Source organism: Vicugna pacos, chromosome X (genome assembly GCF_048564905.1).
Source record: "Vicugna pacos chromosome X, VicPac4, whole genome shotgun sequence".
Classification (NCBI taxonomy): Eukaryota; Metazoa; Chordata; class Mammalia; order Artiodactyla; family Camelidae; genus Vicugna; species Vicugna pacos.
The window spans coordinates 4,286,906-4,310,097 of NC_133023.1; the positions used below are offsets into that span (position 1 = coordinate 4,286,906).

Here is a 23,192-nt window from a genome sequence, read left to right on the forward strand (position 1 = left end):
ACACAACAGATAATGTGAAATTCTCGTGGACTCCATGTCTTTAAAGCACTTGGTTCTTCCAAGCGGGCTGCCTGACGTTGGGCACTGACGAGTGCACTGAAGTGAGTACCGGAAAGATGTGCACATTTGCTCCATGCTTCTCCTTCGGTGTCTGTTTTAGGGGGAAAGGCGAACAACTGGGAAGGTGGTATCCGGGTCCCAGGCGTCCTCCGCTGGCCGGGGGTGATCCAGGCTGGGCTGGAGATCGATGAGCCGACAAGCAACATGGACATATTTCCGACGGTGGCCAAGCTTGCCGGGGCGCCGCTGCCTGAAGACAGGTACTGGGACTCACGGGTGCTTGCGATCGTCTCCTTCAGAGTTTGCAGGCGAGGGCGTTCTGGTTTTGCCTGCTGGGCCTGTTGTCCATGCCCAGTTATGGGACTTACTGGTGGGTCCGCTGACGTAAAAATCTGCTCCGTCCATCCCATTATCCCAGTGGGAAACACAGTCGGAGGTGCGATGGGATGTGTGGCCTTTGAGACTTACTCCTCCAGCATCCCGCTGATGAGCTCTGTCTTGTCTGTGCCCACTGTCAGCTCGCCGAAGGGCAGCTGGACCGACGCCCCTAGTAACCGTCCACGTTTCACCCCGCAGCTTCCCGCCTGACCCCACTCGTCAGGTCTTGGCTGCAGCTGTGAGAAAGGCAGCTGCTTCCCGCCCTGGGAAGGGCCCGATTTCCCAGCACGTCATCATGGAGCGAGTGCTAAATCCGTCTTTCTCTCGAATTTAGATGCAACGTCGTATGCCATGGCCGATGGTTTCTTGTTAAGTGTTATTGCCAATCTGAAGAGTCCTGAGTGAGGCACGCTGATGAATTGTTTTCATTAGTTTGGTGGCAGGCCACCGTAATGGCTGGAAATCTCATTTAAATTCAGCCGCCAGCAGAACCAAGAGGAAATGGGAAACTGGAGACAAAAACAATAGCTCGGCCGGAGCTGAAGTCCGAGGATAGGTTGGCTCCCCTCCCACTGTTGGCAAGCTTCTTTCGTTCTTCATTTTTTTTTCCCAAATTTCTGCTTGAGAGGTACCTTCCTCTCCAAGGGCTCACATGCACACATGTGCACACAAAAGGGAGCAGTGGGATTGTAGAGTTCCATGGTTCACAAACGTTGTGGCTCGAGACCCAGGTACACACTTTACTGATCCAGGAACCCAGAGATGTTTTGTGTCTGTGGGATGTACCTGTCAGTGTTTATCATACGAGCAGTTCAACCTGGAAATGAAAGTTTTTAAACACAAGAGCACCCAAGGAGACATCGCATCAGCTCACAGCTGGTGTCGCCACTGGGGAAATCCACCGTAAGCCCCATGAAGCACTGGTGCTCCAGGAGGCAAAGAATGTTTTGCATTATTGTGAAGACAGTTTGACCTGGTAGACCTCGTAAAAGGTCTCAGGGATCCCTGTGGGTCTCGGGACCACGCTTTGAGACTAGCTGGTTCCGGGAGAAGAGCAAAGAGCCTAGAGGCGTACTGCTTGGCTTCAAATCTTGGGTTCACTCTTACCAAAGTGGTTAACTTACTGGACCTTGACGTCTTCTCCTGCAAATGGGTTGTATAACAGCACTGCCCTCAGAGGGTTGCTGTGAGGATGGAAAGCGTGAGAGCGTGTCATGTGCAGAACAGAGAACGCGTGAACACTTGCTGCTTTTGCTTCGTCCGCCATATTGCTTTTCGTCCGCCATGTTGAGAGGTGAGAGGCATTCTTTCCACTTCCACGTTTACTGTTCATCTGGATAATAAAGTCATAAACTCTGTGGCCCAAGGGGATGTCTAAGATCTTCTACCCCAGCCACAGTATTGTTTTTCCACTCAAGTGACAGACACAAAGCTTGGCAGCCATCACTCATCAAAATCTTTTCTTACAGAAAACCAAAACACTCACCCCATGTGTCTGTCTGCTCTTTGGGAATAAATCCCAATTTTTCTGTAAGCAGCTCCCACAGTGTTCAGGTAGTTTCATTCCCTGTCTTTTTTTTGTCTCATGGTTCATGACATTATGAGACTGACGCGCTGCCTGCTGCGCTAAGAGGGCAGATCTCATGGTTCGTGACATTAAAATCATCAGTCTCTTTAGATGGTTTTCCATCTAACTGGGAAGAGGCAAGGGAAGGAAGAAGTTCAGGGGCAAAGAGGAAAATCCCTAGAGGGAAGTTTGGTGCTGACACCTCCTACGCGCCCCATTCTGAGGCCGATGGAGGTCAGCCTGTTTATCTGGCATGAGCCCGTGGATGTGGGGAGCGGCCCCCTCAGTGGCAGGCCCAGCTCTTTTATACGCAAGCCAGCGTCATCAGTACAACCCATTCTGAGTATCGAAGGTTCTTTTCTTGGGTCTCCCCCATTGGTGGTCTCACTCAACCCGAGGATAGTGTCTCGGGGTTGAGGTCCCAGGTCCTACAAAATGTTGTCACCATCCTGGAGACAGCAGAGATAAGAAAACAGAAATCTTCCAACTTGCTCATGGGAATAAAAGAGAGACAGAGAGAAAGAGGCAGTGCATTCATGGGGGAGTGACGTCACTGTACCCCAAAGAAGGTTCCCCTCATGTGCTCTTTTCAGTTACGTCACAGTCATCCCCGCGTTACCGAATTTGACCTGAAATTCGAACACAATGCTTCTTGGCACCGAATTGCTAATATCCACATGGCCATCGTGAGTCAGGACGCCACAGAGGGTAATCTCACGTTCCAAATTAAAAACAGTCTCCAGTGAACACGTTTTTCACAGAATCAAGCAGACAGCAGGAAAGAACGCATCCCATTGTGTAGCAGAGGCTGTCTCGCAAGCTTGCTATGAAAACTTGAATCCGTTTACAGAAAAGGCCGATGCAATGATTCCCGCAGAAAACAGCAATGCTTTGTGTCACTTTGAAGGCGTGTGGGCCCCTCTCGCACAAGTCATGATGTTATAGAAACGTGTCCACACCGGCCACACCAAAGGAAATGTGCCATCTCCGGGCCGTTGGCCACGGTTAAATGTGACTTGCACACGTGCCTTAAAACAATCCCGAGTGTTTTGATAACTCAGACACCATCTACAAGTTTAGCTCAGTGGGGTCACTTTTCATTTTTCATGGCAGAAATGAGCCTGTTTTTGACAAGCCGTGTGTCCGCAGCACTGTTCAACGGTGGTTTTTCCACCGCAGTGTGATTTATTGCCTGCTTCCTGGAAAGAGCACGTTAGGTGAAGGACATTTTAAAAAATGAGATCTATCTCTGCATTGGAAGAAAAAAAAAAGTTTGCAGAACAGACTTTGCTTCCCTCCTTAAAAAAAAAAAAAGACAAATGTCTTGCTTGGGAAGAAAAAAAATTGGTGAGACTTGGACTCTGGTTTTTGTCGTCAAATCCCCTGTTGTGTGATCACGGCCCAGGTCAGTTGTGAAATACTGATTTTCAGAAAAGACTTCTGTCTCCTGTGTTCTTAAGGGCTGAGTTTTGTTGGCTTGCGATGAAAAAGAGCGTCAAGAAATGAAGGTGGAGGTCGCTTCCGAGGAATGGAAATTCACTGTCACTCTTGAGCCGTCATGGAAAGGCCTTCTGTCCCCTTGGAGGGAGAGGTGGTGGAGGAGGTCCGACCCACCTGTCCTGGGGTTGCCTCCCGCTCAGGTGCTCAGCCCTCCTCCCTTCCTTTCTTCCCACCTGTTTAGTATCTCACCGTCTTCAGGCCTGAGTCTTTCTTCAAAGGCACAACACCTGTCATTTCAGGGTAGAAACAGCCTTTCACGCAACTTGCCGCTTCTGAACACAACTGTCTCTCTTCCCTGTTCGTCTCAGGCCGATAGGAACCAGGCTTGGGAAGTGAGCCAAGTCTGTCTTTTGTTCTTATTTTTAGCTCAGGATAAGAGGATATTTTCAGTTCTGTGGACCTCGGCAGAGCGCGTGATTAATAACTGAGGACTGTGGCTGGAGGAGCAGCGAGGCTGTAATTACATTAGGCGGATTTTAGTGACACCAAAATAAACCACAAAAAAAAAAGAAAGAAAAAAACTCAAAGGACATAAGGCCTCTTAGTCTGCAATACGAATTATATCATCAAGTTAAACTTCCAGGTTCTCAATCCCTCAATAATGGAGGAAGACAGAGATGCAGTGGTTTTCATGAAAGGAAGAAATTCATCAAGTCCAACAGTCTCTTTCCAAGTAGCTTTCTGCCCCGTGTTTCGGTGGAAGTGACCTGATGCTGTCAGTGACCATGTAATTTCCCTAGTGGCTGTGAATGTGTGTTTCACTCAAAACAAAATTTTAGGAATAGATTTACCATATGACCCAGGAATCCTGCTCCCGGACATATATCCAGAAGGAACCCTACTTCAAAAAAACACCTGCACCCCAGTGTTCATAGAAGCACTATTTACAGTAGCCAAGACATGGAAACAGCCTAAATGTCCATCGACAGATGACTGGATAAAGAAGATGTGGTCTATTTATACAATGGAATACTACTCAGCCATAAAAAATAGACTTGTTTTTTCTTTAATTAACCTCCAAATAGTCTTAATTTGCTCATTGCCAGTTGTCTATGGTTATTGTTTGCCACTAGAATGTTACCTTGTTGGTGTAAACACCCACCCGTAGAGGAATATATTTACTCTTCAGGGCATAACACTATGTGTCATGGGTGTATGTCATATGTAAATGTATGCAAGAGTCTTTACATCCTCAGGGCATTTAATGTCATCATTGTTATTATTTATAGATTCATTCATTCAGACTTAGGACTTCGTTTTCATTGAAGTCTATCCAATTTGTGTTGTCCCGTGTTATATATTACCTTTTTTTTTTTAACACAGATTGTCAGGAATTCTTATTTTTGATAGACCTGGAGTTTGTGAATAAACTGTTTGCCAAGGCACTAGGCAGAAAACTGGATGTAGGAGAAGTCGTGGGGAGGGCAGTTGAAAGCATCACACCCAGTCAGCTGGGCATGGTTCTCATTGGCCCTTACGACACACAGGACGTTGGATAAGTCACTCCGTTTCTTCGTCCCATCATCTTGGGGTGATAATAGTCCCGACTCACGGAGCTCCTTAGAGGATGACATCAGCTGATTCCTGAGCCCAGCTGGCCTCCCCGCATTGCATATGGCGCCCAGCTGGATCAGCTGGTGTTCTCAGCGCCGGTTGCTTAATTACCACTTTGTAGCTCTCTCATGCTCTCGTTGGCGGGAAGGACCACTCAGATATCGGGACGTTGTGGCCGCCTGGTAACCACCTGGTTTTTCCCGCAGGATCATTGACGGGCGCGACCTGATGCCCCTGCTCCGAGGGGAAAGCCAGCATTCGGATCACGAGTTTCTCTTCCATTACTGCAACTTCTACCTGAACGCTGTGCGCTGGCACCCGCGGAACAGTGAGTACACGCCTCTTTCTTTCCAGCCTTCTAGAGCTGCGTGCAGTCGGCACTGTGGGAATAGAACAGATCGCAGGAGGGCCTTGCTCTCACGAGGCCAAGACCTGCCTGAAGGATGCTTGGTTTTGATTTCTGCTTCCTCCACCTCCTCCTCCCTTCTTCTCTCATGCCTTCTGGTCCGAAGGTCGTCCAGGTGGGACATCATCGGACCACGGCCTCCGCCCACCTTTACACCAGGGCTGGCTCCTCTCTCCCGGGAGACAGGGGAAGCCCCAGTTCCCAGCAGGCACCGCAGCCCCTTCCCTCCTGCTCCGCCAGCCACTCAGCTTCACGTCCTGGCCCTGCCTGCTCCCTGAGTCTCAGCCAACCCGCTGCTCTGCTCTGGGCATCCCTGTGGCGTGTGCTCGTGGCTCCCTCTACCTGGAAGGACTTGCTCTTCCTTCCACGTTTGTGCTTCTCAATCCCCCCGACCCCAACCCCCCGAAGCGCCGTCTGCTCGGCCTGCACCTCCGCCCTCCTGTAGCTTTGCTCCGTGGCTCTGCGTGGCTTTGCGATGTTTACCTCGCCGTCCCTCCCGAGCCTCCCTCGGAGGTCGGGGGTCGTGACTTACCGATCTGTATGTGGTCTCGGCGCGTGTGTATTTGCTAGATACAAATGCTTCTGTGTTATCCTGGCTCCCAAACTAGGTTTTTTTGTTGTTTGTTTGTTTGTTTTTAATCATGCCCTGCGTCAGTGACGGAATCTACTTTGGGTTTTCCGGTGACCAGTCACAGAGTGGAATTTCTAACAGGCATTAAGGGGCACGAGGAACCAAGTGACCATTCTACATGGAGGGAAAGGTTCCACAAATGGTTGTCATATATTTAAACTTAGAATTACAGTCGGGTTCACATCACTAAGATGGCTTGCAGTCTGTGGGAATCTCACAATGATTATACCTACGCTAGCCCTGGGTGTTGATGTTGGATTTTGAGTTCCCTCTTGAGAGGTAAAAGGAAAGTCCCCTTTGCTCTAGTGTGCATTGGGGTTCTGCTCCCAGAGGCAAGATTGTCGCAGAATATCTGGTAACCGCTGCCGCCCCCGGCGGGTGGTGCATTCTTAAACTCACGTGATGCTCCTTCAAACTGGTTTTCAACGCAGTCCCCTCCCCACCCTGCTCCCCCAGCCCATGTACCAAAGATGTCATGTAAAGAGCAGCTGCCCCATTTTTTTTAAAGTGGAAAACTATAGCCCTTCCACAGACACCATACCAGGTTCACCCTGCCGGGTTTATGCTTCCAGTCTGGGCAGCTTCCTTGAGACATTTTCTGGAAGGTGACTATGGCAGAACCACACAGGCTTACGGTTCTAGACCCGGAAGGGTCCTGGCTACCTAGCTCATCCGTGTGTCCATCATTCCTACCACCCGCAGGAATGCTGTCCCTTTTTTTAGGTGAATTGGCAGCAGGTAGCTCTGACCCGTCTCATCCACGAGAGATGTGGCCCTCCCCACTTCCTTTTAGACAGAGCCCGCGAGGGACGTAAGGAACAAAGTTTCCATGACCGTCGGCGGTTGAAAGCAGGGTGACATCCCATCCTGAACCGTTGCAAAACTGCATTTAAATAAAGCCGACCTCCCCGCCTCCAGTCCCCACGCCCTCAGTTAGAGAAGCCGGAAGGAACATATTGGATCAGGGGCTGGAGAAACACAGTATGTGGAGGAGGAAAGAGAGAAGGGACAGGAGGAGACAGAAAATAGGAGTAAGTGAGAACAACAAGACCGAGATTCTGACAGGCAGCTGGCCCTGGGATAAAATGTGCTTCGAAGACAAACACAAGCGGCATTCCTTCTTAGGCAGTTCCTTAGAATCTCCTGCCTGGAGCTGGCGGCCACAGAGGGGCCATGGCAGCATTTCAGTGCTGGAATCACTCACCTGGCCGTGGGGTCTCAGGAAACCATGGCTTTTACGAGTCGCCTGATCTACTTCTCAGGGTGTCCCCGAAACTCAGTCCCAGGGGGAGCTGCCTCACCTGTCACACTGTCCCACGTGGCTTCGGGGCTGTGTCCTCCGTGTTTTCATCTGTCCGTTTGTTGTGCGTGTGTGGACTTGGCACCTGCTGGGTGGAACCTTCTAGGCTAGGCTGGGGTGGGCACCTGTCCGGGAGCTTTTCACATCTTAGCTCTGGATGGGCTGCAAGCCGTGGGAAGGGCTGGGGAAAAGCAGCTGTGTAAGGAAAGGATCACTTGTCCTGTTGACTAAAGAAGACAGACATATTCAGCTGAGATCATGTCAGATCTACGCTGCTGGCAGGGCGCCGTCCGTCAGCACTGATGACCCGGCGGCACTTTCCGTAATTCTTAGGGTTAAGAGGGTGGCCTCCTGACCTCCAAGTGCTCTGTTAGGAAAGAAGAGAGGAATTTACGGTCAGGGTTTAGTAACTGGCAGCAGTGAGGTGCTCGGGAGTCTCGCCAGCTTGTTGTGAAACCATTGCTGACTTGAGGTCGGCCGCACGGGGAGTGTCTGCGCCCCGGCCACAGCAGACACTGCGGATCGCGGCTCTGCCCCTCCCTCGGAGAGAGCCAGCTCACCAGCGCTGCCCTGGTTCCGGGAGACTGGAGCTGACTGGAAGTGCTAGGATCCAATTCCCATTTGTCTGGATTAGTTGGAAGCTTGCATATTACGATTCCAGACTTATTTTTCCAAAAACGTACAGCTAGAAGGCTGTTTCCACCCTTCCCAAAGCTGAATCCACTTCAGCTTTTATATACAATGCCTTCTCTGTAATTTAATAATTCTGTGTTTATAATGATTCTGTCATTTACTTGTCTCTGCAAATGGTGTAACTTCATCGTCATCTGAGAGCGTTATTTCCATTATATGTTAGAAGTCACGAGAGTGCTGTCATAATGTGGATAACTTTTCTTGCATTACAATGTGAATTTTCAGTTTAAATTTACTATTCAATATGTATTTTAAAATTTTGGCTTTAACTTTTGACGTACAAACCAGTGTTACTAAAAATTAAATGTAAAGGCAGCTTGATTTTATGGTAAAATTTATCGTAGATGACTGGTAGATATTTGACTCTGGGATTCTGTTGCAGATTTTTGAACGGATGGAAGTAAGTCTGTAAGTTACATGCTTGCATTAACGTGAGGGCCCCGCAGACCAGCCGATCATACAGAAATCCACGAGGGTTAGTCATTCTGGGGCTGATCCCACAGAACCTCATAAATATGGCTGCTTTTTCCAACTCAGGTTTGTTGGAAACTTCTGTGATTTTGTTTTAAAGCATCCTTTGAAAAATCACAAGAGTACACCTGAAACTTGCATAATTAAGAGAAAAGGAAAAACAGTAGACAATTTTGACTTCCAAAAAAATTAAAAATCTAAAATCACAAGAAAAAGCAGTAAGATATTGGAATTCATCCTAAAGGAAAGTGTCTCTAAAGCAGTAAGATAGTCGAATTCATTCTAAAGGAAAGTGTTTATAAAAGGTGCCTTCTTTCCACAATAAGAAATAAGTGAGGTTTAAAATCAAAAACAGCATTACCATGGTAATTGAGGAAAATGCCTGCTTTGTTCAGCATCTAAAATTTTCACAAAGGTAAAAAAAAATTAATTTCGCCTGTAAAATACACATAAGAAAAGAGACAAGATTCTGATTACAGCTGTTGAGGTGTCGGCAGCTAACCAGTGCAAGAAAGGCTGTGCGTGGCTTTTGTCTTTGCTAATGATTCTGCTGGGTGTTCACTGGATGCCTGTCTTTGTCTGATTGTCTGAAATTGGATCCAAAGGGTCAGAGATAATACATGGAGGTTCTAAAACTGAACAGCTGTGGGCTGTGCCGTTTTCAAGGGAACGCTTGCGGAAAACTGTCCTATGTTCCAAGTTAGTTTAAGAAGGACAGACTCTCACCCAAACACGACTTTTGTGGCCATTAAGAAGAGCATGTCTGTGTAAATCCCTTCGAGGATGTGTTTGAAGTCTTAGGATTTCGTTGTCCTTTTAGAAAACCTCGCCCAAAGGCTGCATTCCCAAGCACTTTGGACCTTTCCGATATTCACCCCCTAACTCTTTGACCTGCCTTCTCAGCCCAGCATCGAGGGATGGGACGCGTGCCAGTAATTGCAGGACGTGTCCCAGGACGGACGCAGGCTCCCTGGTGACAACCTAAGAGGAGGGGTGATGCGGGAGGGCAGAGAAGCCTTCCCTGGAATTGTTAAATGTTTATGCAGTTTGTTTATCTCATCGTCCGTCCGGCTCTGCAGTCTCGGATGTAACTTCCTAACGGTTCATCTCCTTTCATGGGAAAAAACCCTCCTAGGTGGATTTTTTTGTCCTCCCACTTTGTCTATTTAAGATATATTTTCATACCGCCCTTCACATGACCTGATACGCAATATTAGACCGTTTTTGAAACCGATGCGTACTTTTTGACCAAAGTTTTCACATGTCTGACCTGCGATGACACTGATGCTTGGGTGAAAAACGTGGCAGCCACAGCTTCTGTTCGCTTGTCCCGACGCAGACCTGCTCCCTTGTAGACACAAAATGCATTGAAATGGGAGTTTCTTTCCGGAATGCCAAAAGCCGCGTTCCTGAGCGCCCTAATGCGGCCTTCGGTCTTAGCTCAGCACCGTCTGATTCCCGTCTCCTACAGGCCTCCTCTTCTGACCGTCCCCCCTTCCATACTCACTCCTGTCACCTTACCGATTTGCTGCAGCGTCTGGCACACCTCTTTGCTTGGATGTCGACACGGGATGTGTCTCTGTTCTCCCAGGATGCCGGCTTACTTCTGACTCTGTCCTGGTTCACCTCGGTCCGCCAGCAGAGCTGGTGGTTTCTGTGGGGACGTTTCGGTTCTAACCGAGGCGTCTTGTATTCCATGAGTATTTGGGCCTTCGTGCATTTGGATGTTCCTACGAAAATGTTTCGTAGGTGGTTTTACACGTCTCCCTTTGTTTACTCTCCCTCTCTTGAAACGTGTCATCTTTTCCACGTGACCGTTCTGTATCGTTTGAAGACACACTTGGTAACAAGAAACAATGACATTCCGCCCTGATGTTGCTTCCGTATCTACTCTCCGGCAGACTCTCTGGTGGCAATAAGCACTTTGCACTTGATCCTCCGAATTACGAGTGAACTTGATTAATATTCGTATCACATTTGGCTATAACAGAAAACAGAGAAACAGGGGCTCACGTCAGAGGGAAGGTTCTGTGTTGGAGATGATGACAGTGTCCGCCCAGGGTCAGCAGGATGGAGGAATGGATGGAAAAGATGAGAGGAAAAGGGTGCGTGCCTCTTACCTCCCATGGAGGGTGTCCTGCAGGCCAGAAGCTGGTCATCTGTGCACACCTAGCATCACGGGAGACTGGGCAGTGTAGCCTTCATCGTGGCTGTCCCTGTGCCCTGCGGACATGACCATGGGAGGCTGGCAATACTTAGCAATGTCTCCCAAGGTTATTTACACATGAGGAGGCAGAGGTCTGTAGTCACATAATTGGCATACAGTCTGCACGGTTGAGGGCAAGGCTGGATTCGAAACTAGCCATCTGCTCTCGGTCTGCCCTGTGGTAAACTAGAACTTCTCCACCCAAAACCATGAGTTATTTTACTCACAGTCACAAGGATGATTCTTGCTCCTAAGTGTCTGTCTGGCCGTCTCCATGGGCTGTTTCTGGAATTCGTCCCTGTCTTCTTATTCTCTGAGTCTCGCCATCCTTGGGGACATAGGCTCTGGTCTCCCCTCAACCAACTCCACACCCTGATCCGCACGCTCCCAGCTGCCCGCCTGTCCATCCCTCACGCCCGTCCATGCTCATTCTGTCCTGAGGTCACGGGGACTTGTGACTGCTGTGCGAATTCCTTGGGACTACCCGTTTTCTGATGCCAAGAGACCCCGAGGTGGGTGTATTTCCTAAGTCTCTGACTTCCTCACTCATTTATCTGCCACTGTGACCAGTGCCCCCAGGCAGCCTGCTTCTCTGTCTGGCTGGAGGCCTTGTTGGGCAGTGAGGGGTTTTCAGCAGGACGCTCCAGGTGGCTCTGCAGGAGAGACACACAGAACGTACTGGGCTTCCTGCCTGCCCCTCGCCGGCTTTCCTGACAGCTGGCTGCTTCTCCCCTCTCTTCTAGTCCCTTCCTGCTTGTCCCATCACCTCATTCATTTGTTAATTCACCCAACACGTTTTATTGTCCATCTGTTCTATATAAGGCGCTAGGTACTGGGGATCTAAGAGGTGCATTGACCATCTGTCCATGTAAGGCACCAGGTTCTGGGCATTTAAGACGTGTGAGAGATACATTCTTGTGTTCAGAAAGTGAATAGCCTAGAAGGAAATAGAGGCCGCAGACAGTGAGAGACCTCACGGGCTGAATGCGTGCTGAGAACTGCCAGAGGAGCGAGGACCCGCTCATACCTTCTGTCCGGGGATCCACACAGGTCACAGAGGAGGCGTGGCTGCAGGGCCTTGAAGGATGGGTAGGAGTTCAATGTGCAGAGAGCAGAAGGGAAAGGGGCCGGGTTTAGCATGCCTTGGGTACCCCTGTTGTGCAGGATTCATATTTCTATCCCCCCAAATGCAAAACAGAGGCTTAGTAAAAGGGAGTGTTTTGATGTCAGGCGTCAGTTGGTGGAACTGGGATGGTTCTGCATTTAAATTGACAAGCAGGTACTTTTTGGCCACAGCCCTGAGCTTCTGCGTCTTCCTTCTCCCTCTTTTCCTGTGGTGAATGTCCCAGTGCCCCCAGGTACAGGTACAGGAAGCTGGCAGGCGTGGGTCTATAATCCCCGAGCCCAGGGCTGCACCTTTGAGAGTCCGGGCTGCAGAGATGAGTAGAGATGAGCCTCAAGAGTGAAGAAAAAGGGCATCTGGGTCCACAGATCTCTGGGATCGTGTGTGACGACACTGGTGCCCCAGGTGGGTCACATCCTGAGGTCTTTGGGTCAATGAAAAGACTGTGGCGTTGGTCTAGGGTGGCTGGCTCAGGATAGAGGAACGATGTTGGAGGGTGTATCAGGGAAGCGAGGAGGTCTCTGGGAGCTTGGGGACCATGGGATGGATTTTCAGACATTGGCTCAGAAGATGAGGTCAACATGACTGAGGGGACAAGCTGAGGGTCCCAGGGGTGTGGAACTGGTCACTCCTAGTGGGAGAACAGAGCAGTATTTGAAATGGTCCTTGTAGAACTCCAAGATGGCATGCTGTAGTGCAAAACACTGCTGAGACTGAAAACCCCAAAAATCCGTGTGTGGCTCCTATGATATATACATGGAATTCTCCCAGCATCCAAGATAAATCTTGCCAAGACTAGCAGATGAACAGCATTCATCAAGGGAAGTCTGAATCTGGGTGATGAATTAAGAGCCCATGTGTTGAAGCCATTTCAGTGTAGTTCTGCATATTCTTGAAGAATCCTTCGTTGGGGGAAGGATGTGTGTCAAGACTCGGATTACAGCAGCAACAGATGTAAGAGCAGGCAGAAGCCAGTGTTCTTCTCTTAGATAGACTGCAGCTTTCTATGCAGAGCTGACCCGTGGGTGGTCTTCACGGTGCACTGGCCACTGGAATGAGAGCTTCACTTACTTACAGGAATGCACGGTTGATCCCCAAAGGGAGGCCCTGAGGCAAGGACTCTTATTACCCTAATTTCTCAGAAAAGGAGGCTGGGGCCCAGAGAGGGTAGGGTGTCCCACAGCTAGGAAATTGCAGAGCTGGGATTTCCACCCACACTGTCAGCGCCAACAGAAAAGGGGTGGGAGAATTCAAGCAGGTCACCCTCGCCGAGACAGCGGGACACTCGGAACAAAGGGTGTCCGCCGGTGGGGAGGGTCGAGGCTCCAGACCCACGGGGTTACCCACACGAATCGAAGTGTATTTGGAAAAGCGGATCTCTGTTAGGCAGACTGAAGCATCTTATAAATGTATCTGCAGAGGGGGCTTCCAACACTGGTGGATGGCATTGGCTGGAGGAGTGAGAGAAACAGGATGTGGGTGATTTTTGTACCCCAAAGAGGTCCTCCAGGCACCCACAGAGGACTTCCCTTTAAAATGCTGGCCTGAGCCCCTGCCTTCTGGCCACTGCATTGTCTGTCTGTCTGTCTGTCTCTTTGTCTCTCCCTGTTGACTCCCGTGCTACAAGTCTCACATAGCAGCGTCAGGCCAAGAAAAGCCAGTGTGTCTAACTCTACTTTTATAAAGACATCTCTAACTCCCCAGAAGGAGGGAGGCCTGAAGCCCCCGTGCCCCTTTATCCACTGTATTTTGGAAGAGCGCGGCAAACACACATCCTGGCCTCCCCACCATTTCTGCACCGCCACGGTCATCTGACACGTGCGTTTTCCCTTCTTCTGAGCTGGCCGTTGGTTCACTCTTTCATCGCCAACTCTCCAAGACTTAAGGAGGACCGCACATCTCACTCTGGCTTCTGATTTCTTTCATTCACAATAAAATGTGTCATATTTTATAGTTTAGCTCTCTGACGATCTACGAGCAGGGAGACACAGAGCTGTGCTGCAGTGACCATTAGCCCTGAAATCTCGGGGGCTCGAGCCAGCAAAGGTTCATTCTCACGCGGACATATTTGAGGCTCACTCACCCTGGGCACTGTTGGCATTTGGGGCCAGGTGATTGTCTGTGGTGGGCTGGGGACAGGGGACAGCACCCTGGCCTTGACCCACTAGACACCAGACACCAGTAGCAGCATCACTCCTTCACCAGCAACTGTGACAACCCAGCTGGCCTCCGGACATGACCAGATGTTCCCAGATGGTGACCCCCAGTGCTGTGTACCCAGTGCAGCAGAGAGTCCAGGAGGAGGGTCCTCGGGCATCCTGAGTCCCTCAGGGACCACAGGGACACAGGCCCCACTGGCTGCAATGTCACCAGCAGGAGAGACAGTTCTTCTGTGCTGTGGAGCTGGGAAGGACACGTCCCGCTCTGTCCTCACTGGGCAAGAACTCCCCGAGTGGCCTCATCTCACTGCAGGGATGTTGCAAAAACATGCGGGAGCAGGTAGCTTACCCGGGGGCAGGCTCCGTGGTCTCCAGGAGAGAGGAGGGGTAGTCTTATGTTTGTGGCATCAAAGTTCCAGGTTGGGGGCACCTTTCTTCAGCCCCCGTGGGCTCAGAGTGCCCGGCGGTGACGTTTGGCGTGTCCGATAGTCTGCTAGGGTGCGTCATTTATATTCCCGAGGTACCCATCTCATCTCCAGGACAGCAGGAGTAGATCTGTAAGGCACGGAGCGCAACCCCACTCAGAAACGTCACGAGGAAGCGTGACGCTGCGTACGGAGGCTCACGTCTGTCCGTTGCAGGACGCCGCACGTTTCAGGTGTGGAGTTTCGGCCCCTTTCTTTACAGAGGAGCGGCAACAGCCCAGGGGCCTTTCTGTCTCTGTTTTTGTTCTCTGTCCTCATTTCGGGGGCTTCTCTGCCGAGTCACCTGGAACCCTTCCCTGTGGCCAAGTCCCCGCAGCCCGGACGGGACGGAAATCACAGAGGGTGTTCCTGTTCCAGGATCACGCAGCCCTGAGGTCCCCGGAGAATCCCACGGCATCCGAAACTCCTTGATTCACTTTTCTTGCAGTTGATTTTAACACTGATGGAGTAGCTGCTTTAGGATTCCCCTTGGAAGGTGCCGAATTCAGGGCCCAGCTTAGCCATCAGTCTTTTCTCACTTAAATTCCATTTTCCTTTTGGTCAGAGGATGGTCAACTTTCTTTTCTCTTTAATCAAGTCATTTTTTTTAAGAGATGATTTTACATAAAAATATGTTTCACCCGGTAAGTGCATTTTGTATGCCAGTAACAGAGCCCTCTCACGGTATTATGTCACTGACAGCTTTGTCCTTTAATCCTGACAATTATTTCTCCTAAATTTCAGAGCATTTTTAAAACCTCTGCCAAATTATTGTTCCTGCCACTACTTAGAATACATTTTTAAAAATCCCGTTTAATTTCCGCACATTGTCACTGTAAAATTTAATAACTGCTTCTTCTGGTCACTGGACCTCAATTACAAATGAGTTTAAGATCCCTTGGTGGTCCCAATATTTATCTGTGACAGGTGAGACAGAAACAGTATATTTTCAGAGTAGACTGGAATTTTAGCAATCGAGAAACAATTTTTCAAAACCTCAACTTTTTTCAGGAGTGTAGAGAGAAATTCAGGATGAAATACGTCATCAAAATCATTTTGGAAAATGAGACTAAGTCTGCCCGTTAGAAATGGAAGGTGATACCAGGTGCCTCCTGTCTTATCCCATCATTTACCAATTCGCTCTTTTCCATTGAAACGACACCTTGGACAGTGTCGACGCCTGGGTTCCTGGTGAACCACAGACCAGACCTTGAAGTAAGGACTCCTATCTAGTAAACCAGCGTGCAGTGAAGTGCAGCCCTGTTTGTCTCACGTGACCAAATCCAGAGCCGTCTAAAGAAATAATACAGAGAAGACACAATCTACTCTTTTTTATTACAAGTTTTTTTAAAAAAATCCAAGTTGGGCAGTAAAGAGGCCAACGCACGAAACAGATTTTTGGAAAAGTTAGATCTGCATTCTGTGCTTGTCCGAGCCACGTGGCGATGCTGTGGCCCCTCGAATGTCAAGCTCGAAACACCCCCCAGATCTGCAGCCCTCGGAACAGGAGCAGAAGAGTCCCCCCCCACCCCCACCACGCGCCGTGCATGCCTGTCTGTAGCAGCCTTGGCCCCGCTGACCCGGCTTCTCCGTGGCTCTAGCTCCTTGCTGCTGAAAAGGCTTCTTTCTGAAACCGATCTGGGCCTCAGGGGAAGGAGAGAAGTGGGTGGATGTACAGAGTGTCAAGGGAACCCACTTCGTCTGTAAGCTCCCCTGGGGAGGGACAGCGGGCCCTGCAGTTTCTCCTCCAGCCTCGCTCGACCGCGGGTCAGCCTGAACTCCTCTTTAAAAGGCAGGTGTGCTGAGCACCTGTCACTTGTGTACCTTGACAGGGACGTCCTGTGCCGCCGCTTCTGCCAGCGTCAGTGATCCGCGTAACGGATTCCTTTAAGTATAGACTCAGTTGTACCACGTTCACGTCGCTTGTGTGGGCTTCCTGGTTCTCCTCCGAAACCAGAGAGGCTGCCTTTCCCTCGAATGTGCTTGTCTGAGGTCAGGGGCTGTTTGGGGGCACGGCAGACACCCGTGACGATGGCTTTCAGTTGATTCCATTCATTTATTTTCCGTCTGCATCCGTGGGTCCCTCAACACCTATAATTGCAAAAGCCACCGTTGGCATGCTACAAGCAAACGACTGAAGTGAATTACGTAGGTGTGTGGTGCTCTGTAGTGGGAAAGCCTTTGTGGTTGTATGTGACAACCCTGTAAGGATGGAGCAGAACAAAGGACATTTTCAGGGAGGAAGGCTATATATGTAGCTGAACTGGGAGAGCACGTGCTTAGCATGCATGAGGTCTGGGGTTCAATCCCCAGTACCCCCTCTAAAAAATAAATGAGTAAACCTAATTACCTGCCCCCCCGAAAAAATAATTTAAATTTTTTAATAGGACATTTTTAGTACATGTTAACTGTCTGTTTTTATCTGCCACCTTTTTCCACCCAGGAGACAGTTTGTAGACCTCTGTCAGGGGATGTGCGGTTACCAGTCAGTTCTCAGGAAGTCTTATCTTTGTGGAATGAACAGGAGATCAGTCCTCGCACAATTATTTGTTGGCAAATCCCTTTTTTTGTAAAAAGGTCGACTTTGGGTATCTCAGGGAGCACAGAACTTACATTTTAAAACCTATTTAAGCACTCCGCCCTTGGGTGGACTTGGGATTTTTAACACCTTTATTAAGTATGCATTTATCACATACACAACATTAAATTCCAATTTAATCATGTTCAGTAAATGTACAGAGTTTTCTAACCGTAGTCACAATCTAATGTCCGAATGTTTCCTTCACCCCCAAAAGATCGATCGTTTCTGTAAGCCAGCTGCAGTCTGTCCACAGCCTCACTGAATTCTGGACTGGATTCAATTGGACTTTCTCAGAGCCAAGGAAATCGAATGTTAACCGAGGTCCTAGCGTGTTTAAGATCATTCCTGAAGGCTGTGTGTGTGTGTGTGCGTGTGTGTGCCGTGTACCGAGTACCGAGCCTCACCTCCGTGTCAGCCTGCAGCCTGCCTCTTCCCTCTGCTTTGTTTTAAACAAAAGTACAGGCTGCGAGCTTTGAACGTTGAAGGCGGAGAAGAGGGCCCGCGCCAGGAGCGGAGTCTGTTAGTTGCTGTGTGTGTCTGCTGACTGCCTGCCCTCCGGCTCCCAGCTGGGACGTTGATTGGGCTGAAATGACAGTCCTCTTACGGTTCTCTGCTCAAACAGTCAGTAAGCTCTCTTCCTTTCTTGCCAGCACTGCCTCTCCCAAGAAATTAGGGATTGAGGAAAAAGAGGGAAGAGAGAGAGGGCAATGAGAGAGAGAGATGGATTCTGAAAAAGGAGAAAAGGCCGGGGTTTTTAATACGGCTGAATTTGTGCCGTAACAGCTACTCCTTTATCATCTTCTTTTACTGCTTCTCAGTTAAATAGCAGCGCATGTTTTGTTTTGTTTTGTTTTAAGCTATGGTTCTTACTCTTTCGAGCCTTAAGCATGAGAAATTCATTTCATCCAGAATCAACAGGTCTTTGCCTTCTTGAAGCACCAGCAGTGTGATTTCTGTGCATGCTCTGATTCGGGTGGGCGTGACCTTGTCCCCACGATGCCCACTTCTGTCCTTGTCAACCGCAGGCACGTCCATCTGGAAAGCCTTTTTCTTCACACCCAACTTCTCCCCCGAGGGTGCCAACGGATGCTTCTCCACACACGTGTGTTTCTGTCACGGACGACACGTCACCTACCACGACCCGCCCTTACTGTTTGACCTCTCCAAAGACCCGCGGGAGAGAAACCCGTTAACTCCGACGTCCGAGCCCCAGTTCCGGGAGATCCTGGGGGCCATGCAGCAGGCGGCAGACCGCCACACCGAGACCCTGCGAGACGTCCCCAATCAGCTGTCGCTGGGGAACATTATCTGGAAGCCGTGGCTTCAGATGTGTTGCTCCTCGCCCAGCCTGTCTTGCCAGTGTGACAGAGAAAAGCAGGACGGAACAGGGAGCCGCTAGCTGTGTGTGTCTGAGGACGCACCGTGCCCGCCCCGCCAGCTACATGACGGACGCGCACTGGGAGCCACCCTGGGTAAAGCCGGCCCTGGCAGATTTGGATCATCAAACCTGCGATTTGGATCATCCTCTGTCTTATCACGTGGAGACTCCGTCAAGAGCCCCGCAGTTACCCCATGGGGTAAATAGAGGCACGGATGTGAGACTTCCATCTTCCGTGGCTGAATGCGGGAGAGGGGATTCCACTGGGTATGTCCAACACCGGTGCAGACAGAGCGTAGCAAGGTGCACAGCTCACCTCTTCACCTCTCAGCCAACGTGTATGATCCACGGCAGAAGGTGTCACTCATCCGACAAGCTGACGTGGGGCGGGGGTAGCTCAAGTGATAGAGAGCATGCTTAGCATGCGGGAGGTCCTGGGTTCAGTCCCCAGTACCTCTAAAAGTAAGTAAACAGACTTTACCTCCTCCCCCCACAAAAAAAAAATAGTAAAAGAAAATTTTTTTTAAAACTCTGTTTAAAAAAATAAAAGGTATGAGCTGATGTGATGCTGTGGGCACCGTGATTCTCACAGAGGTCTCTGATGAAAAACAGAATGACGTTTAAAAAGTGCTCTCTGCGGCTAACATACGCAACTTGATCACGAATAAAAGACTGTCTTATTAAACAATAATGGATGATGGTGAGTTCCAGCTTGGCTATTGGAAGGCCATGACTGTCAGTATTATTTTCAAGACGTACGAAATGCTATCATGACATCTACTGTTGTGTATACGTAGTTTCTTCAAGAAGTTTGCAATATTTAAAATCTGGAACTAGAAGCTTAATACTGTTTATGTGAGAACAGCAGAGACTCACAGACAGATTTGTTTGTGCAGCAGACTTTGGGTGGAACCCCTCGGGAATGATAATGCCAAGGCAGATCTCTTCTGTACAAATTTCTGTCTCATAATTTATAGCATTGTATTTGGGTTCTACTGTTTTTTGGGGGAACGGAGGTTCTGAACTGAAGGACCACTTCAGCAATGCTACGGTTCAAGGAGTCCCTTGTGATGTAATTCAGAATCATCGGCGTGGAGAATGTACGATATTTTGTGTGGTGTCAGGGGGACAAGCAATCCGTGATCCTTGCCCATAACCATGACATCCTGAGTTCTCGCAGAATTTAGTGCTGAGAGAACAATAGTTGATGTCGGTACTTGTGTTTTGTGTGGTCTGATCCTGTGGCTAAGAAATATCTATTCCTGGAATCCGCCACGAGATGTGCACTGTTGTTTAAATTCTATTTCCCCCAAGCTCAGGAACGCAGGGACATGGCGTCACCGGATCTCGTGGGAGATCGGTGGATAGGGACAGAGCTGGAGCGAGTTCCGCCAGCCCCTCCCGCGGAAAGACGTCACCCGCGCGGAGAACACACCTGTCACCTTCAGACACTGTGCATCCTCCGCCCACACTGCACAAATTCCTCTGTCGGTCAGTCCGCAGGAGCTGCCGTCCTTCCGCCACGCATTCATCTCTTTTGGGAACATGTCTGAACATCACTCTCAGCTCAGAGTTTTCTCAATTCCATGAGGGTGCCAGTAAATGGAGTGCCTGACCCCGCCGCGCACTTTGGAAAGGATGCATGCTCCTGTGCCCCAGGCTTTCTGACTGTGGGCTGGAGTTTCCTCCGTTTGTCCCCACTGGAGAATTTCTGAGATTCGGAAGCCTTTCCCAAGCTCCTGTTGAAGTTCTGCTAGTTTGGATTTTAACCTTTCTTTTTCTTTAAAAAAAAAAAAAAAATGATTTCCCCCGCCTCCCTGGGAATGGTTCAAAGTTGGCAAGCAAGCGGGGTTCTTGTTATGGTCTGGATTTCTCATTCCAAAACAATTGCCAAACATCTGTCACATTGTTGTAGGAAATACTCTCGTTCAAGAGTGCACGTTAAAGAGAGCGTGTTAATAATGTGTTAGGATTACTGCTCATATGATCAGGGAAAATACTCTGTAAGATCACTGTTATGAACTGAATGTTTAAAATGATTGTGTTTACTCCAAGTTGAACATAGTCAGTGAAATTGGACTTTGACGGAACACTTTATGACGTGGGGATGTGTATTTGAGGACGAAATAACTTGAGGTACTGTCACAGTGTTTCTATACATGGCTGTGTATGGAATTAATTGTTTAATCTGTGCAATATTAACAACCAAGAAGGGCACACATACGTCTGGATGTACAAAGAGCTTTCCAGTATTTGCCTCAGAATAGCTTCACTTGCCTTTATCAGTATTTGAAAATCAGGTTTATTTATAATAATCATAATTACCTTCGACTTCAAATCACATACCGTCTGAAAGTTTTGCTTGGAATGTACAACAGGAAATTTCAGTTCCCATTGGTATGAGCTCTTGAGTTGCATGTCCAAACCTTAGTGGGTTTTGAAGCTTTAAACAAATTCTTCTTGGAAAACGACTTTGTATTTCTAGCATTTCATGGATATGAAAAGCTAAGCAAACGGTAACCTATAGATAGGCATTATTTTAGGAGGCCGGTAACGCTGCCTGGAAAGCAGAATCCCGGCCTACCCATCGTGGGAGCTAAGGAGTCAAGACAGGAACGTGATTTCAGGTGGCCCTGAAGGGCAGCCAGTGAGGCGTGGAGACGGGCAAGTCTTTGGCACATGTCTGGACAATGCTGTCCGTGAAGTGAGTGCACCTGTGAAGGTCTCCCAGGACCCCCTTGTTCTGACGTTAATACAAAATTACAATAAAAGGTCTCTTGGCAATTTAAAAATCCCGTGCTCTGGGGCTGTGCTTTCTCACGGGACTCAGCTTCAGCAAGCGTGCGGAGCGTTTGCTATGTTTGAGGCATGATGTTAAGTGAGGGGGAGGCGGGTTTCAGGTCAGGACGTATTGATGGAGACCCCCGCCCCCGGGGCTCCACGGAGGGGTAGGAAGCGTGGAGACGGATAAGAAATGAAATGGCCCCTGACTTCCACTGACTGGTTAAAGGGCAGCCCAAGGCCACATTATCCATCGCGCACACGGCCTCTTTTCAGGGGCCACAAACAACGTCTTCATTTCTTCTACAACCAGAAGGAAGAAATCCTGAATGTGTGCGGTTGAAGATCAGATGCACATGGATACCATCGCAGGCACAAACTAGAATTTTTGTGTGTTTTCACCCGGTTCATGTTCTGATGTAACCTGTCTTTGCCTGAAGACATACTTGTCTGTGTTTCCAGTTCTTAACTGGCCCCAGACCCAGATGAAGCAGCTTCTTGGCTGGACAGATGTTTGGAGCAGAGAAGTTAGAGGAAGCTCAGTTTCGTTTTGTTTTTAACGGAGATGCTGGGGATAGAACTCAGGACCTCCTGTGTGCTAAGCACGTGCTCCACCACTGAGCTGTTAGCCTCCCTCAAGAAGCTAAATTTTGGTACAAAGAACCTTGTCCTCCCTTCTCTGCTTTTCGACTGTGGATCATAGGAGGCAGATGTGTGCGTGGACAAAAGGCATTGACTGATCCAGGCTCCTCTCTGGCTTGCAGTAAAGACAAGCCTCATGACCTCGTCTTGTCTTCAGAGGATGAGACGTGTGATGGAGGTGACTGAGTCCCCTGTCAGTCATAGCTGTCTGACCTCCACTCACTGCCCGTCCCCCTGGGCATCCTCCCACTGCTCCAGGCGGCGTGGGTGCCTGGCCGTCCTCCGCGTCCCAGTGCCCCACACCGCTTCTGTGCCCCTCCAGTTGCCTCCAGCGAACGTCGCTTTAGACCATCTCCGGGTGTAAGGGGCTCTGAATCAAGTGAATGTAATTCCCCAATATTTAACACTGTCAAAGAGTGTGTTAGAGGGGCCTTTTCAATTAAGGGAACGTCAGCGTTCCTAATTACAGTCCTAGCAGGTTGAAAACGAGCCGTGTGTTCCGTGCAAGGGAAATACCGTCATGAAGCAGTTTTCCGCGTTTTCTAAGAAGAACGTAATGGACCTTGTGTCTGGGAGACCCGCACACGTTTGGCCTAAAAGCACTTCTGCTCATGAAGTTCAAATCCTCAAAGTGACCTTTTCAGGGTGACGCGGTTCATTTTACCCGGCACATCTGTCCCGTCTTCAGAGGAGCGGGTTGTCAAGTGAATCTATACTCGAAACAGAAACAAAGTTACAGACTGGAAAACAAACCTGTGGTGCCTAAGTGGGAAAGGGACCGGGCAGAGGGAGGGACACACTGGGAGTATGGGATTAACAGTTACACACGACTATACATAAAGGAGGTAAGCAACAAGGAGTTACTGTATAGCACGGGGAACTGCATTCAATACTTTGTCATAACCGGTTATGGAAAAGACTCTGAAAAAGATAAGCAATAAATGTACGTGTGGATAACTGAATCACTTTGCTGTACACCTGAAACTTAACACGCTATTGTGAAGCGACCATAATAAACACCTTATGAACCAGAAGTCTCCATGGCTGTTTTGGACAGGACCACATTTCAAGGACCTTTTGATACGGATGAAATGTCTTATGGTTGTTTTGCACAGAACCAATTATCCTGCAAGAAATACATTTTTTTGTAACTCCCCGCAAACTTTATCACTTTTGAAATATTTTAAAATTGCTTCATGTGTATTATGTAAAAGACAGCAGTGAAGGTTATATATTAGTTTCATTGATCAGATTTTAGTCGTAGAAAAAGCTCAAAAGACAGTGGAATGTTTTTAAGC

General features: G+C 49.0%; 1 protein-coding gene across 8 annotated transcripts in view; it reads left to right on the forward strand.

Annotated features, from left to right (window-relative positions):
- Positions 1-23,192, forward strand: part of STS (steroid sulfatase) — a 371,683-nt gene that overhangs the window by 121,397 nt on the left and 227,094 nt on the right. For 6 of the 8 annotated variants that reach the window (XM_072956013.1, XM_031671240.2, XM_072956010.1 and 3 more), the window contains 3 exons: positions 161-320; positions 5,266-5,387; positions 18,119-18,644. In XM_072956013.1, the coding sequence (XP_072812114.1) occupies positions 161-320; positions 5,266-5,387; positions 18,119-18,492 (656 nt within the window). In that variant the 3' untranslated portion in view covers positions 18,493-18,644. Of the gene's footprint in view, positions 1-160; positions 321-5,265; positions 5,388-18,118; positions 18,645-23,192 lie in introns of those variants that run through there. The other 2 variants (XR_012067470.1, XM_072956014.1) reach the window with 1 other exon arrangement.